We start from the raw sequence: 12,420 nt of genomic DNA, 5'->3' as shown, positions 1-12,420 counted from the left end.
GTTTTAATTAATAAAATGCGTAAAGCTGAGCCATTGCCTCTGAGCAATTAAGCATATGATTAACCGGCAGATAGACAAAGAAGTTGGTAAGGGATTTGAACCAAATTTGACTGCCATTAGCATGATCCCATTCTGGTGTTAAACTGTGAGGAAACAAGATGGAATCTTTAAATTACAGAACCTACACAGGAACACAACCTCGTCAAAGAATGTTTAGCCATACGTAGACGTAGGAGAGGGTATGCCTTTGACACCAGGACACACGGTGTCTGATCGTCGACTCAAAGAATCCACCCAAGCAGGCGAAACATTCCTCCTACTGTACTTCAACGTGACTTTGTTTTTGCAGCTAGATCACACAGATCATGTAACTGTCTGTTTTCACCAACTTGACAATTTATGAGATATCATTAAACTGAAACCTTGTGTCAAATAGTCGTAGTTGTTTCTAAGGGTGATTTGTTCATTGCACATGACATCACCCAAAGAACTCTTTTATTTCCCTTTTTATAGAAAATGATATTTTTAATATTTAAGCGTTGAAAAGGTTGGAAGGTATAAGAGCCATTAAGACCATTTTTCATTCCGTTACACGTAACATCTCCCATTCTATTCTATAACCGTAACTCGGGCGGTGTGGTAGCCAAGGTTAAAGCGTTCGTTCATCAAGCTGAAGAGCTGAAGGTATCCAATTGCAACGCCGTGATATAGCTGGAATAGTGCTACAAGTTCAAAACATGCTACATAGGTAATCATTCTTTGGTTTGAAAGTAGAGCAAGATAAAAAGAAGCCATGAACCTGTACCAGAAGTCTAGAGGACAGTGTTTCAAGGCGGATATAGTACAAATAGGTCTTAGTGTGTATTGCGATGGAGTAGCCTAGTGGTTAAAGCATTCGCTCGTCACGCCGAAGACCCGGGTTCGATTCCCCACATGGGTACAATGTGTGAAGCCCATTTCTGGTGTCCCCCGCCGTGATATTGCTGGAATATTGCTTAAAGCAGCGCACAAATAAAGTCACTCACTCACTCATTTTATAGACCCAGGCAGCAGTACCGGACGCCATACGGGAATGGGAGTTACGTTCACCATAGCGCTAAGATCACCGTGTGGAACGGGGCCCTGGTTCAAATGTTTGCTCTAGATGACGAACAAGTCCCTTTAAGATACAGCAGAACATTCCAATACTACCGTTCACAACTATCAAATTATGTATCATAAGTAGCCCCGCCTTTGTACATAGTTAAAATAACCTCAGATGACAGCCTGTAACGTCTATACGTTGGGGTCATCATGGTACATATGTCAAAAAAAAATCTTACTTGTAATACAAACTTTACCAATAATACTAGTCTGGAATGGTTTCTGGGAAGTTGGCTATTTTCCTGTTGACCGAGTAATGATGGTTTGGGGCAAATGTTTCTGCATTTGTTCATTTCAACAAAACCCCACTCTCCTCCATTTCACATCACACGGCGAGGAATAGGCGCACTGGGCGCAAGACAAGGGGAATGGACCACAAAGCGTTAGATGAATGGCATATGCTACTGAACATCAAACATCAAACATTCTATGAAAATGGACAGATAGACACAAATTGCCATTACCAAACCACGCATTTTGTAAACTGGGATAAAAGGCTAGTTAAGTCCCACCCTAAACTGCTTTATGTATCAGGTCCAAACATTATCAGTGTCAATCAAGTCCAACGCGTTGCCGTGGCAACAACCTAACTTCTTTAAAATGAAAAATTGCCATAATGGTGAAAGTTGGAACTTCTGTCAATATTGATATTTCTGTGCAATAAAGTTTTATTAGTCTACTGACTCAAATTATGATTATTTTTACGAAGGTTTTTATGTGTGATATAGAAGAATCTATTTTTCCTTCTGCATACCTCACAATGTTGAATAGTCGGAAATGCATGCTTAATACACAAGGCAGTTGTGTAAATCTGGACAGGAAGGCTTAACTTAAGTCTATCTAACCAACAGACTCTTATATACCCATGCCAATAATGGTTGTCACCCTCCCCACCCCAACCCCACCCACCCACACACCACACACCCATTCCACACCCCCTCCAATAAAAAAATTTGAAGGGGGTGACAACCATTATTGGCATGAGTATATTATTTAGACTAGTTTTGTTTTTAGTGGATTTAATATTGACATGGATATTTGAGGAAGTCATTTCAATATGTAAGATGACGAAATGGAGTTTAACTATTCCTAACTATTTTTAACTATCAGACTATTTCATTTATACAGTGAGTGAGTGGGTTAGGTTTTAAGTTTTTAGCATATCACGGCGGGAGACAGCAGAATTGGGCTTCACACATTGTAGCCATGCCGGGAATTGTACCCGGGTCTTCGACTGCCTCACCGCCCCAACTTAAACAGCGACGAACATGCAGGTACTACTCAGGACATATAGTGACCACTGAGATACCAGGCCCCGATTTCTCGAAACAAACTTAAGTTTTTACTCAACTGAATTTGACAATTTGAAACAGATGAATTTTTAACTCAAGTGCATTTTTTCAATAAAAAAAGCCCAAACAACTTAAGTAATCTATCCACCTAACTCAAATTGTCTACTGTGTTTGAGTTTAATATCGATTTCAGTTCATTCTGGGAAATGCATTTTCTCAAAATTGAGTGAAAACTCTAACCTAAGTCAAAACTCAGACATGAGTTTGTTTCGAGAAATGCGGGCCAGGTCCCAGTTTAACATGGATGTCCTACTCAGATACATAGAAACTCCAGTGCTTGATATATCATTCAGTGTAATATAAAGTACATTTTCCAAATGTCGCTTTGTATGAGTAAATCTATAATCGTGTATTGTTTCAATCCATATTTAGCCACATAACAACACAATGTCCCGTTGAAGTAGATAATAACCCTACAAAAACATAACATCTATGTAGATGTGATACTGAAATATTATTGGGTTCAAATATTATATAAAAAGTAAATGGCAAGAGGAAACGTTTCGGCACAATAGTGACTTCTCAAATGTCGATTTAGACAGAGTGAGTTGTTTTGTGTTCCAGTAGCATCACGTTTGGTCACAATTCCCTTTGCAGAGTTGTGTGCCTTGTGCCAGAAACCAGTGGTCATGAGTTTACCTCCACGTAATGTTTCTTGGTTGCAACATACTCGTACTCGTAGGTTGTATCAAAATGGTGATAGTCGGAGACCTTCGTCATTTCGGGATTTCCCTCCGAAACACTGTTCAAAGTCGCCATAAACCCAACACACTCGAGAAACATTCATGTTCTTGTCAATATGTGTTGGTTCACGTTACTAAATTAATGACAGTTATGTTAACTGACAAAAATTGGGTATTATGGTATTAAGTCTACATCTTCCTTCCATTTGGTCGAAGATCACTTCTAAACAGGTAAAAGTTACAAGGGACAAGTTACCATGTTTCTTTCTGAAGACATTTTGATACAAAGAAAACTAATGACAAATGGGAAAACGATGTATTGATGCAGTTAGACGAGACATGACTGAATATACAAATATTTGACGTCCGTGTATCTTTGAAAAACAAATCGTCATGGTTGGCCCTGTCGTGCAAGGAGCCGCCAAACGTTATGCAGTGCCCTCTGTGGCGTCACATTCAGTGATCCATTCATATGAGTTTTATAGCTGTTTTGTGTTTCACGTGGAAATATTTTGCCACCGTTACAAAAGCAGCGATACACTTCGCCCTTGCCCTCGCCCTCGCCCTCGCCCTCGCCCACTCACTCATTAAATTCACTATTAAACTGTTTGACACATTGTCCCATCCTATAATAGATGCGGCAAATCAACCCGATAAACTATTATGTACTTTTATGTAACAACACAATACCATATGTTAAGAACACACTGTGTTATTATTCAGAACCTCATCATGTCCAGACAAACAGCCAAGGGGGATGCTCCTTGTGACAGTGAGCAGTTACAGATTTCCTGCCAATTCTATAGACGCCAAGAAATACATTCCATACATGAATCTCTCCAAGGCGGAGAGAAAATCAAAGTTTGTTTTAGTAGGCAATGATGTCTAGGACGTCAGGCATTGTCTAACCAAATTTTGAGGAGGGAAAAAGCTTCTAATGAACGTTGGCAAATTATAACCTGACCACGATGTGCCAAAATAGGAACGGAGGCAAAAAGATACTGATGAACCTGATGCAAGACAGATCCTGGATTCTCCACTTCTTCATCAATACTAATCCAATCATCTCACTTCGACACCACTACTTAAAATGACCGAAGAATAATCCTTTTGAAAATCATAGTTTTTAAACGGAGCAATCGGAGGCATGCCCAGTAAGCACGTAAATTAATTATTACCCGAACCCAAAGGGCGTCTGTATTGACACTGAGCGAACTCAAAATCTGAAAGTGGTGGCACATGAGAATGTATGGAAATGGGAGGGTTGAGAGAGCAAGAAAATCTAATCTTTGATTCAATCAGATCCGGCGCTTCTTGGTTAACACGGTTTATAAGATTCCATGAACAAACCTGCTAGTTCTTTAACATGCGCGGGATCTTTGCCAATGGTTTCTTGTCACTCATGGTTGGACAAGGCTTGATGATAACACAAAGTGTTCAGAGGAATGTCACAGAGGATTGGGACCGCGTCTGATGTGTGCCATGGAATGAGTCGGGGGAAGGAATGATGATAAACTGATTAAACATTTCTTCAAAGAACAAAGCCCTCTTAATCAAGATCAACTGGTACTTGTTCCCGTGCGAGCATGTTCTTACATTTACATCAATCGGTGCTAATGATCGCAATCATATCAAAATGAGGAAACGTTTATTATGTCAAATACGGCTTTAAAACAGTTCCAAGTTGTACATTTAGAATTATTAAAGTATAAATGTAATCAAATCAGCTCATCAATGAAAAGTGTTTACCGTTCAATTAGGAAATGAAATAGTAAGAACATATTTTTATCAATTCAAGACATGAGATGTCAGAGAAATGACGTCATGAACGATTTTCAAAGATATTCTCCAATCAAATGATGACATTGGTTCTTAAGTGGGAATTGAAATGCACAACTGTCTATGACGTCCTTCCACCCTTAAATTTCACAATGTATATCAATGTTACAACTCTGACGAAGGGATGAAGAATAACGAAATTTGTTTATAACTTTCACTTTCATTTGCGCCATTAATTAACTGAATAGGATGTTTATTTCACTTCTTGATTATATCATATGCTTCAGTAAAAATCAATAATCTAACCCACTTATCTCTAAACGTCTCCCTGTTTCCCATCTAAGGCCGTGAAATAACTTCAGTTTTACGAGTTTTTGCTGCCTTCTCAGAGAAGCTACTCAGACACACTACTGAGTTCAAAACTTCAATAAGAAACACCAGAATGTTATAGAATTAAAATCCGCGTTTCTCAAAAGCCATGATAAGTGTGAAGGTAATGCGGGTCTGTTTGCTGTCATGCTTGAGTTTATGACAAGTAATAAAGCTATATTGCTTAGCTGAAATCTCGGCAATCTATTCAAAGGTTCTTATTTATATGAAAAACGGCGGCTCGCTCTGTGAGGACATGGCCAATCGATACATGGATGTCAACTTTAAAAGATTAAACTCATAGGGTGGCAACAACGGCGTCAAGATTACAAGAGTGGACATCATATGTGTCTCGGGCCTAACTCCTATTGTGAGTTAAACACAGTCCAAATAGAACGTATCTCGAACAATTATCATCCTCACCATATATCTGTATACCACTACTATATATTTTCCCCAAATACATAACACTGCATTTACACTTCTGCAGAAACGTAATGAATAAAACTTGAATACATTTTGATTTGGTATCATAATATATAACTAAATACAATGAAATGTAGATTCATGACTTGTTACTGTAGCTAGAAGAATATATCTTAAACTGAAAAGTACTATGAAGATATATTGTTGACAAGACAAATGCGCTTACAATGCGTATAGATCGTATAGATCAATATACTAACAAAACATTACTTTCAAGAATGGTTCAGAATCTTAACGTTGCTGTTCTCAATATTTATGAAAGATTGAAAAAGTTATGCTTACCAGACACGGGAATGTGAGCGTACAAAAGCATGAATAGGAACATGTTTGTCACTGTGCCTGGGTTGAGCATGTTGTCATACAATGGATCATAATCCGGATGTGTCTTCGTTATAAAAACATGACTTCCTAAAAGGTTCCCGGCAGACTTAATCCAGGGTTACCATTCGCATTGTATCCTGCAGGCAGACACGTGGAAGTGTCCCACCGAACCAGTGATCCGACATTTGGTATTAACACATGACACACAATAAAGCAATCCTGAGCAGAATCTCCTTTAAATAACATGGATACATCCATTGACCAATCAGAATTCTCGATTTGGTTCTACTTCCAGTGGTACTGATAGCTTGATCTGCCGCTGTGAATGCCATGTACATCCTAATGCATCTTAACACCCTTCACTGATAGGCATATTAGGGGGGAAGACGACACACGCTGCCAACATTAAGAAAGGAATTCCCCTCATAAACACCGCCGCTGGTAGAAGCATTTTGCAAATTGTCCGGAGTATCGTTACAAAGTGTCTGGAAGTACTTGTATGAACTTTTTCATTTCGATTCACATCTCCTCGACATCATTAACGCCGGGGAATAATTGGCTAGGCCATTCGCCCTTTATTTCTGGGTTTGATCCCCGGGTTGTGCCTGGTGGGCTTCATTGTCGGCAGCCGTAGGTCGGATTGTTATACCACGATCTTCTATCGATTTTCATTTACCTCTCATCGGAGATTAAATTTTCTTGTCAGGAAATTCTTGAGTCGTGCCATTACATCAATTTGGTTTTCGGTTTTCGTTTACAGTTTTCGTGTCTCGTTTTAGAGGAAACAATTATTGCAATTAATTATGTAAAAGCTATGTAAGTGCTAGTTATAGAACGTAAGATCGGACATATGGTAGAGAAATGATTATTTTATGTCGGTTCTCTTTGGGTGAATACGTTTACATCGCTGAGAAGTTCTTTTCTATGAAAGTTAATGAACATTGCTATTAAACAAAATACCATGACCTTTTCAAAAGTCATATCTACTGATTTATTTATGGCTATTATTTCACATTCTGAGAGCAAGATGGAAATAATCCTCAAAACAAAGTACTTACACATTACACGCATCCCTTGGTGAAAACAATGTGGAATATATAAAGGAGACGTATACGTCTTGTGCCTAAGCTACTTTTGAAAATGCTTAGAATGTTTACATTTAGAGGGTTCAGGGGACTCCATATACAAATCTAAACATTTGAGAATTAAGTACTTCATTGTTAGGTGATGGGAACATTTATTATAATATGGGAACATATTGGGATAGATTACATTTAACAGGGTGGAATAGAATATATTTGTAATTAAGTCCTTATTAATTAGATGCGATTAAATAAATCGATTTTCAAAATTTGTGAGAGAAATCAAACTGCATTTCAAACGAGTGAGGAGAGCGGAAGGTCGCGGGTTCAATCCCAAAAGACGTTAAAATATGGTACTTGTTGGTCCCTGCTTGGCGCTCGGTATTAATGGGTACAACAAGGTCTGGTCGGCTCGGAGTCGGTATAATGTGTCTGAGTGGGGTATTCATGCTTCACTGCGGCATGGTATCTCAGTGGGCTAGCACAATAAAACCAGGTTCAATCTGGGCTAGTACAAGCAGCCGCACATACACACGCATGCACGTCGTCATATGAGCGAAATATTCTCAAGCACAACGTTAAACCCAATTTCAGCTCACCTCACCTCAAACGAGTGAATATCTTGCCGACATTCCTTATAACACGTCACTGATTCAGCTCAGACATACTTATAAGTGGTATTTAATCGATTTCTTACTTTGTTTGGGTGATCAAGTAAACCTTACACTACCGTGTATGTATGTATGCACTGAATGTCGACATTCAACACACGGCAAAGAAAATGAGAACTTATGTCGTTGTAAGGTAGATAAGGAATCCTCAAATTTGTTTTGCGAACGTCATTTGATATACATTTGTACAAACACATTTGAACACAATCGGTATTCCATGGGGAAAAAATGGATCTCATTTTTTTATTTTAGACATAGTAGCATATTCCAACGGCTCACTTGTCTGATTTGTTATGCTGATCGAATTTTTCCAGTGTTGAAAATCGTCGCTATCCGAAACATTTCGTCTGGCTTGGTATCATGTAGAACCCAGATTCTCTTGGCATGATAGCGTTTACCTATGTGGAAGATTATCCTATTTTCTGATAATGTTTTCAATCAAACAATGATTGTTCAACCGTGGAGAAAATTTGTGAAACACAACGCAATTCAGTTCTAATACAGAAAGCAATATTGAATATTTGTTCAGCTAACAATTGCTCTTGATCTGTATATGGTCGTGTGTCCAGCTTCCTTATAAAAGGTTGCGGGTATAGAATGACAGGCCATGAGCAGAAATAGATGTATGATGAAAAATCAATATGGAAAACAAACATACCGTAAGTTGCTTTACATGGTTGAACGATAAAATTTAAATTCATTATCTGATGTTAGAATAAGCCAGTGTAAAATTTATACATTTATTCATTAAAAAAGAGACTTTACATGATATCTTCGCAACTCTAAATATCTATAACGATCTAATTCTATGTGAAGGTATCAACAGTTAAATAACAGCGTCGTCTTTCTTCGCGAAGACGATAACACGACTGGTCTTTACTAGTATGTCGTCTTATCGCATATTCTCTTAATTGTTTGTTCCTATCCAATATCCTCTGTGGTGAAATAATCAATATCTGTCTGTTAAAGTATAGAAAAAAAGAGGATAAGGTAACTAAAACAAAACAATGACGGCTAATATGATGAAAAGAGCTGTATGGATACAATTCCCTAAGAGAGTGGACAGTGCAATTCACGCAGTCGACTGTACATATTAATCTATATTACAGCTGAAGCCTTCAACAAGTGCATTGTCTTTAACCCTTCCATTGCCTCTTCTACATATGCCCGTGAGTCATTTCAGATGTAGAACTGTTTCAGGCTGCGTCAGCTGCAACGTCAGGCCTACATCATGCAACGCTTCATTCTTGAGGGTGTGTGGGTGGGGGTGGGGAGGGGTAATACATTGATTCAGAACAGCAGAACAGAACAGTTCATTACGTATGTTTTGGCCATGAGGCCAATAGTACAGTGGTCATAAAATTTATAGGGGCGGTGGGGTAGCCTAATGGTTAAACATCCGCTCGACATACTGAAGACCCGGGTTCGATACCCAACATGGTGCTATGTGTGAAGCCCATTTCTGGTGTCCCCGCCGTGATATTGCTGGAATATTGCTAAAAGCGGCGTAAAATCATGCTCACTCACTCATAAAATTTATACTGACACAGTTAACATAGTGCTTAGTGGTTTACAGAATTTCTAAACTTAAACATTCTTTCACAAAAAAGAGCTAGTTTAAATAATAATTCATCATTATGTGTAGTAACTAAGGATATAAACTTATACATTGGTAGTTGTAATAAAATGCAGGTAAATACCTTATACGAAGTTGTTTACAAGGTGGACATATTAGCATGGTAAGCATCTTCTGCCCCTTCCATACAAATTTCACATAAATCGTCACTGAAAATTGACATTGATTCATTTTACATACATACTGTTTCCTCCTACAAATACACTGTTTCATTATACTTTTGTTTTCTTCATTATTCATATAGACTGCTTCATTCTTCTAATATACTGCTTCGATCTACGTACATACTGCTTCATTCTACTGACAGACTGTTTTGTTGAATTAACACCTTGCTTCCACTAATACTGGAATTCAACCGAATTCAACAGAAATTGCTGTATGATTTCTAAGTTTGGATTGGAACATGAGCATTCAATCGTTTCCAAATCTGAGCAGGTATGGAACAACTTAAAACATAATACTAAGCAGTGAAAATGTAACTTTACATCTAATCAAAGTATTCTAAATAATAATGAGAGACCAACAATATTTCTTCAAAAATGTCATACTTCAATGTCTACCTGTGAAGATTCTAGTAAGAATTTTTCCTTGACAACCTAATATGCTTGTCGTAAGAAGCGATCACCGGCAAAGAAGCTAGTTGGCGTATGCCATCTTTTACTCGATGACCGCTTCCGTGGTGTAGTGGTTAGAGCGTCCGCCCGGAGAGCGGAAGGTCGCGGGTTCGATCCCCGACCGCGTCATACCAAAAGACGTTAAAATATGGTACTTGTTGGTCCCTGCCTGGCGCTCGGCATTAATGGGTACAACAAGGACTGGTCGGCTCGGAGTCAGTATAATGTGTCTGAGTGGGGTATTCATGCTTCACTGCGGCATGGTACCTCAGTGAGCTAGCACTATAAAACCAGCTTAAGTCTGGGCTAGTACAAGCAGCCCCACATACACACGCATGCACGTCGTCATATGAGCGAAATATTCTCAAGCGCGACGTTAAACCCAATTTCACCTCACCTTACCTTTTACTCGATCGATACTCATGATGTCAATCACTGGTTTGTGTGCTCCAGATTCGATTAGTAATAAGTAGCTGTCATACAGTTACAATACTGTTGGGCGTGGAGGAACACTCAAACATTCGCAACTAATACAACAATTCATTGAACATGAGATGAGAATATATTTTTTCGATGGCGTATCTTTACACAAAGAATAAACAGATGCGTAAACAGATTTGCTTAATGGAAGCAAGATCCCTGCTCTTTGCAAAATGCAACACACTTATAACCGGGTTTCGGATAATACATATACATGTATGTCATACACACATAGCTTATCACCAGTTACTAACTGGTTGTGAGTTGCAACTTCCAGACTCTTGCACCATGAACCAATGGCGGAGAATTGTAGTGGGTAAGTGAGGATAGTTTTACACCGCTTTTAGCAACATTACGGCAATATCACGGCGAGGGACACCAGAAATGGGCTTCCCACATTGTACCGATGTAGGGAATCGAACTCGGGTTTTCGACGTGACGAGCGAACGCTTTAACCACTACACCGCCCCGTGAAGAAATTGTAATGCCCACACGTTCTATGAATTATTGAAGAATAGGTTTTACAAGTTAAATTAATTATATTCTGGAAATGCCGCTGAGTTTCTGTTTCGTGCAATATAATCAAGACTGCAGAATTAACGGAGTACGTTAGTGGAATTACCATATTACCGTATTATGTGGAATAAATGTGGTGAATGTTTGGTGAACTATCGTAACGTTCTTTCGAGTACTTTTCCTTTTAGGAAAACATGAAACTTCTGCCAAAATAGTCAATCATTAATAATAGGTGCACTTATAATGCGCCAAACTCAACTAACTAGGTGAATGCTCATAACGGTAACAAGCTGATTATTATAAGCTCGGATAACCCAAGCTTCCTGTGAGGCGCTAGGTTAATAGTCACATGAATTATCCCACCGGGCACCCACTTTCTGCTGGGTGAACAGAGGCAATTTTGAACCAACTCACTTGTCTAAGATGAGACCACATGTAGCACATGTGTTTCGTTGTGGTTGCAGGACTGACTCAGGAGTCCATCTGCCAAATGCGGTCACCCATCCAAGGACACTCCGCGCTCAGCGTTGCTTAATTTCAACTGATTTGTGACCTGAGCTCTATTCACAGGACCACCACCATTATGTGCAAAGTATATGGCAAAATAAATGTAAACGTATTTGTCGTTTAGATTAAGGAAAATAACCAGGTTATACCTTCAAATGACGCTATAAACTATACTACCCATTAAAGGTTTAGACTCACTAGTGTAAATGTAGCCACTTACTTCAGGCAACTGTTCTGAACTAGATTTTGTAAAATATTCCATACTGTTTAGAGGTACTTTTTACACATGATCTGATGTATTGTAAAACAAATTCGTAGCATTGGAAAGATTATTGTCATGAGTTCAATAAATGATGAAACTCAGTGAAAATTGGTGAATTCTTAACAAAACTTTACACCAAAACGCAGCTGTTCACATGCATGATATTTGTACATGCTTTTCAGCAATTTGATGCATGATCCTCATGCAATTCATCTGCATAAGGTTTGAAGTTGGTTCCCCTAAGTAAGGGGAGAAATTCATCTTCGATGTAACCATATATATATACATAACATATGGTGAGTTTTTTAAGTGAGTTTTAAGTGGGTAGTATAGATTATTCCACATGCCGGATTTTGTTGCGTGATATCTGTAAGACAACTTACCTAGGAATCATGTTTATCAACTCTACATATGTAAATACATCTACATATGCTGCGTTAAACTCTATTATCAATTCAACCATCTGTAAATTTGAGCACTATAATGCACATATACTTTATAACATGAAGGCATGCGTAT

At 38.6% G+C, this 12,420-nt stretch overlaps 1 protein-coding gene across 1 annotated transcript in view; it reads right to left on the bottom strand.

The window, feature by feature from the left end:
• The window catches only part of LOC124285434 (lachesin-like), a 36,832-nt gene extending 33,617 nt beyond the window's left edge, over window positions 1-3,215 (bottom strand). Inside the window, exon 1 of the mRNA XM_046721659.1 lies at window positions 3,135-3,215. Within this exon, the coding sequence (XP_046577615.1) occupies window positions 3,135-3,215 (81 nt within the window). The remainder of the gene's footprint in view (window positions 1-3,134) is intronic.
• Between the last annotated feature and the right edge of the window lie 9,205 nt (window positions 3,216-12,420).

Source organism: Haliotis rubra, unplaced genomic scaffold (genome assembly GCF_003918875.1).
Source record: "Haliotis rubra isolate DU_JTF1 unplaced genomic scaffold, ASM391887v1 Scf36, whole genome shotgun sequence".
NCBI lineage: Eukaryota > Metazoa > Mollusca > Gastropoda > Lepetellida > Haliotidae > Haliotis > Haliotis rubra.
Note: the sequence above shows the minus strand (reverse complement) of the source record. Positions and strands in the feature narration are given on the sequence as shown.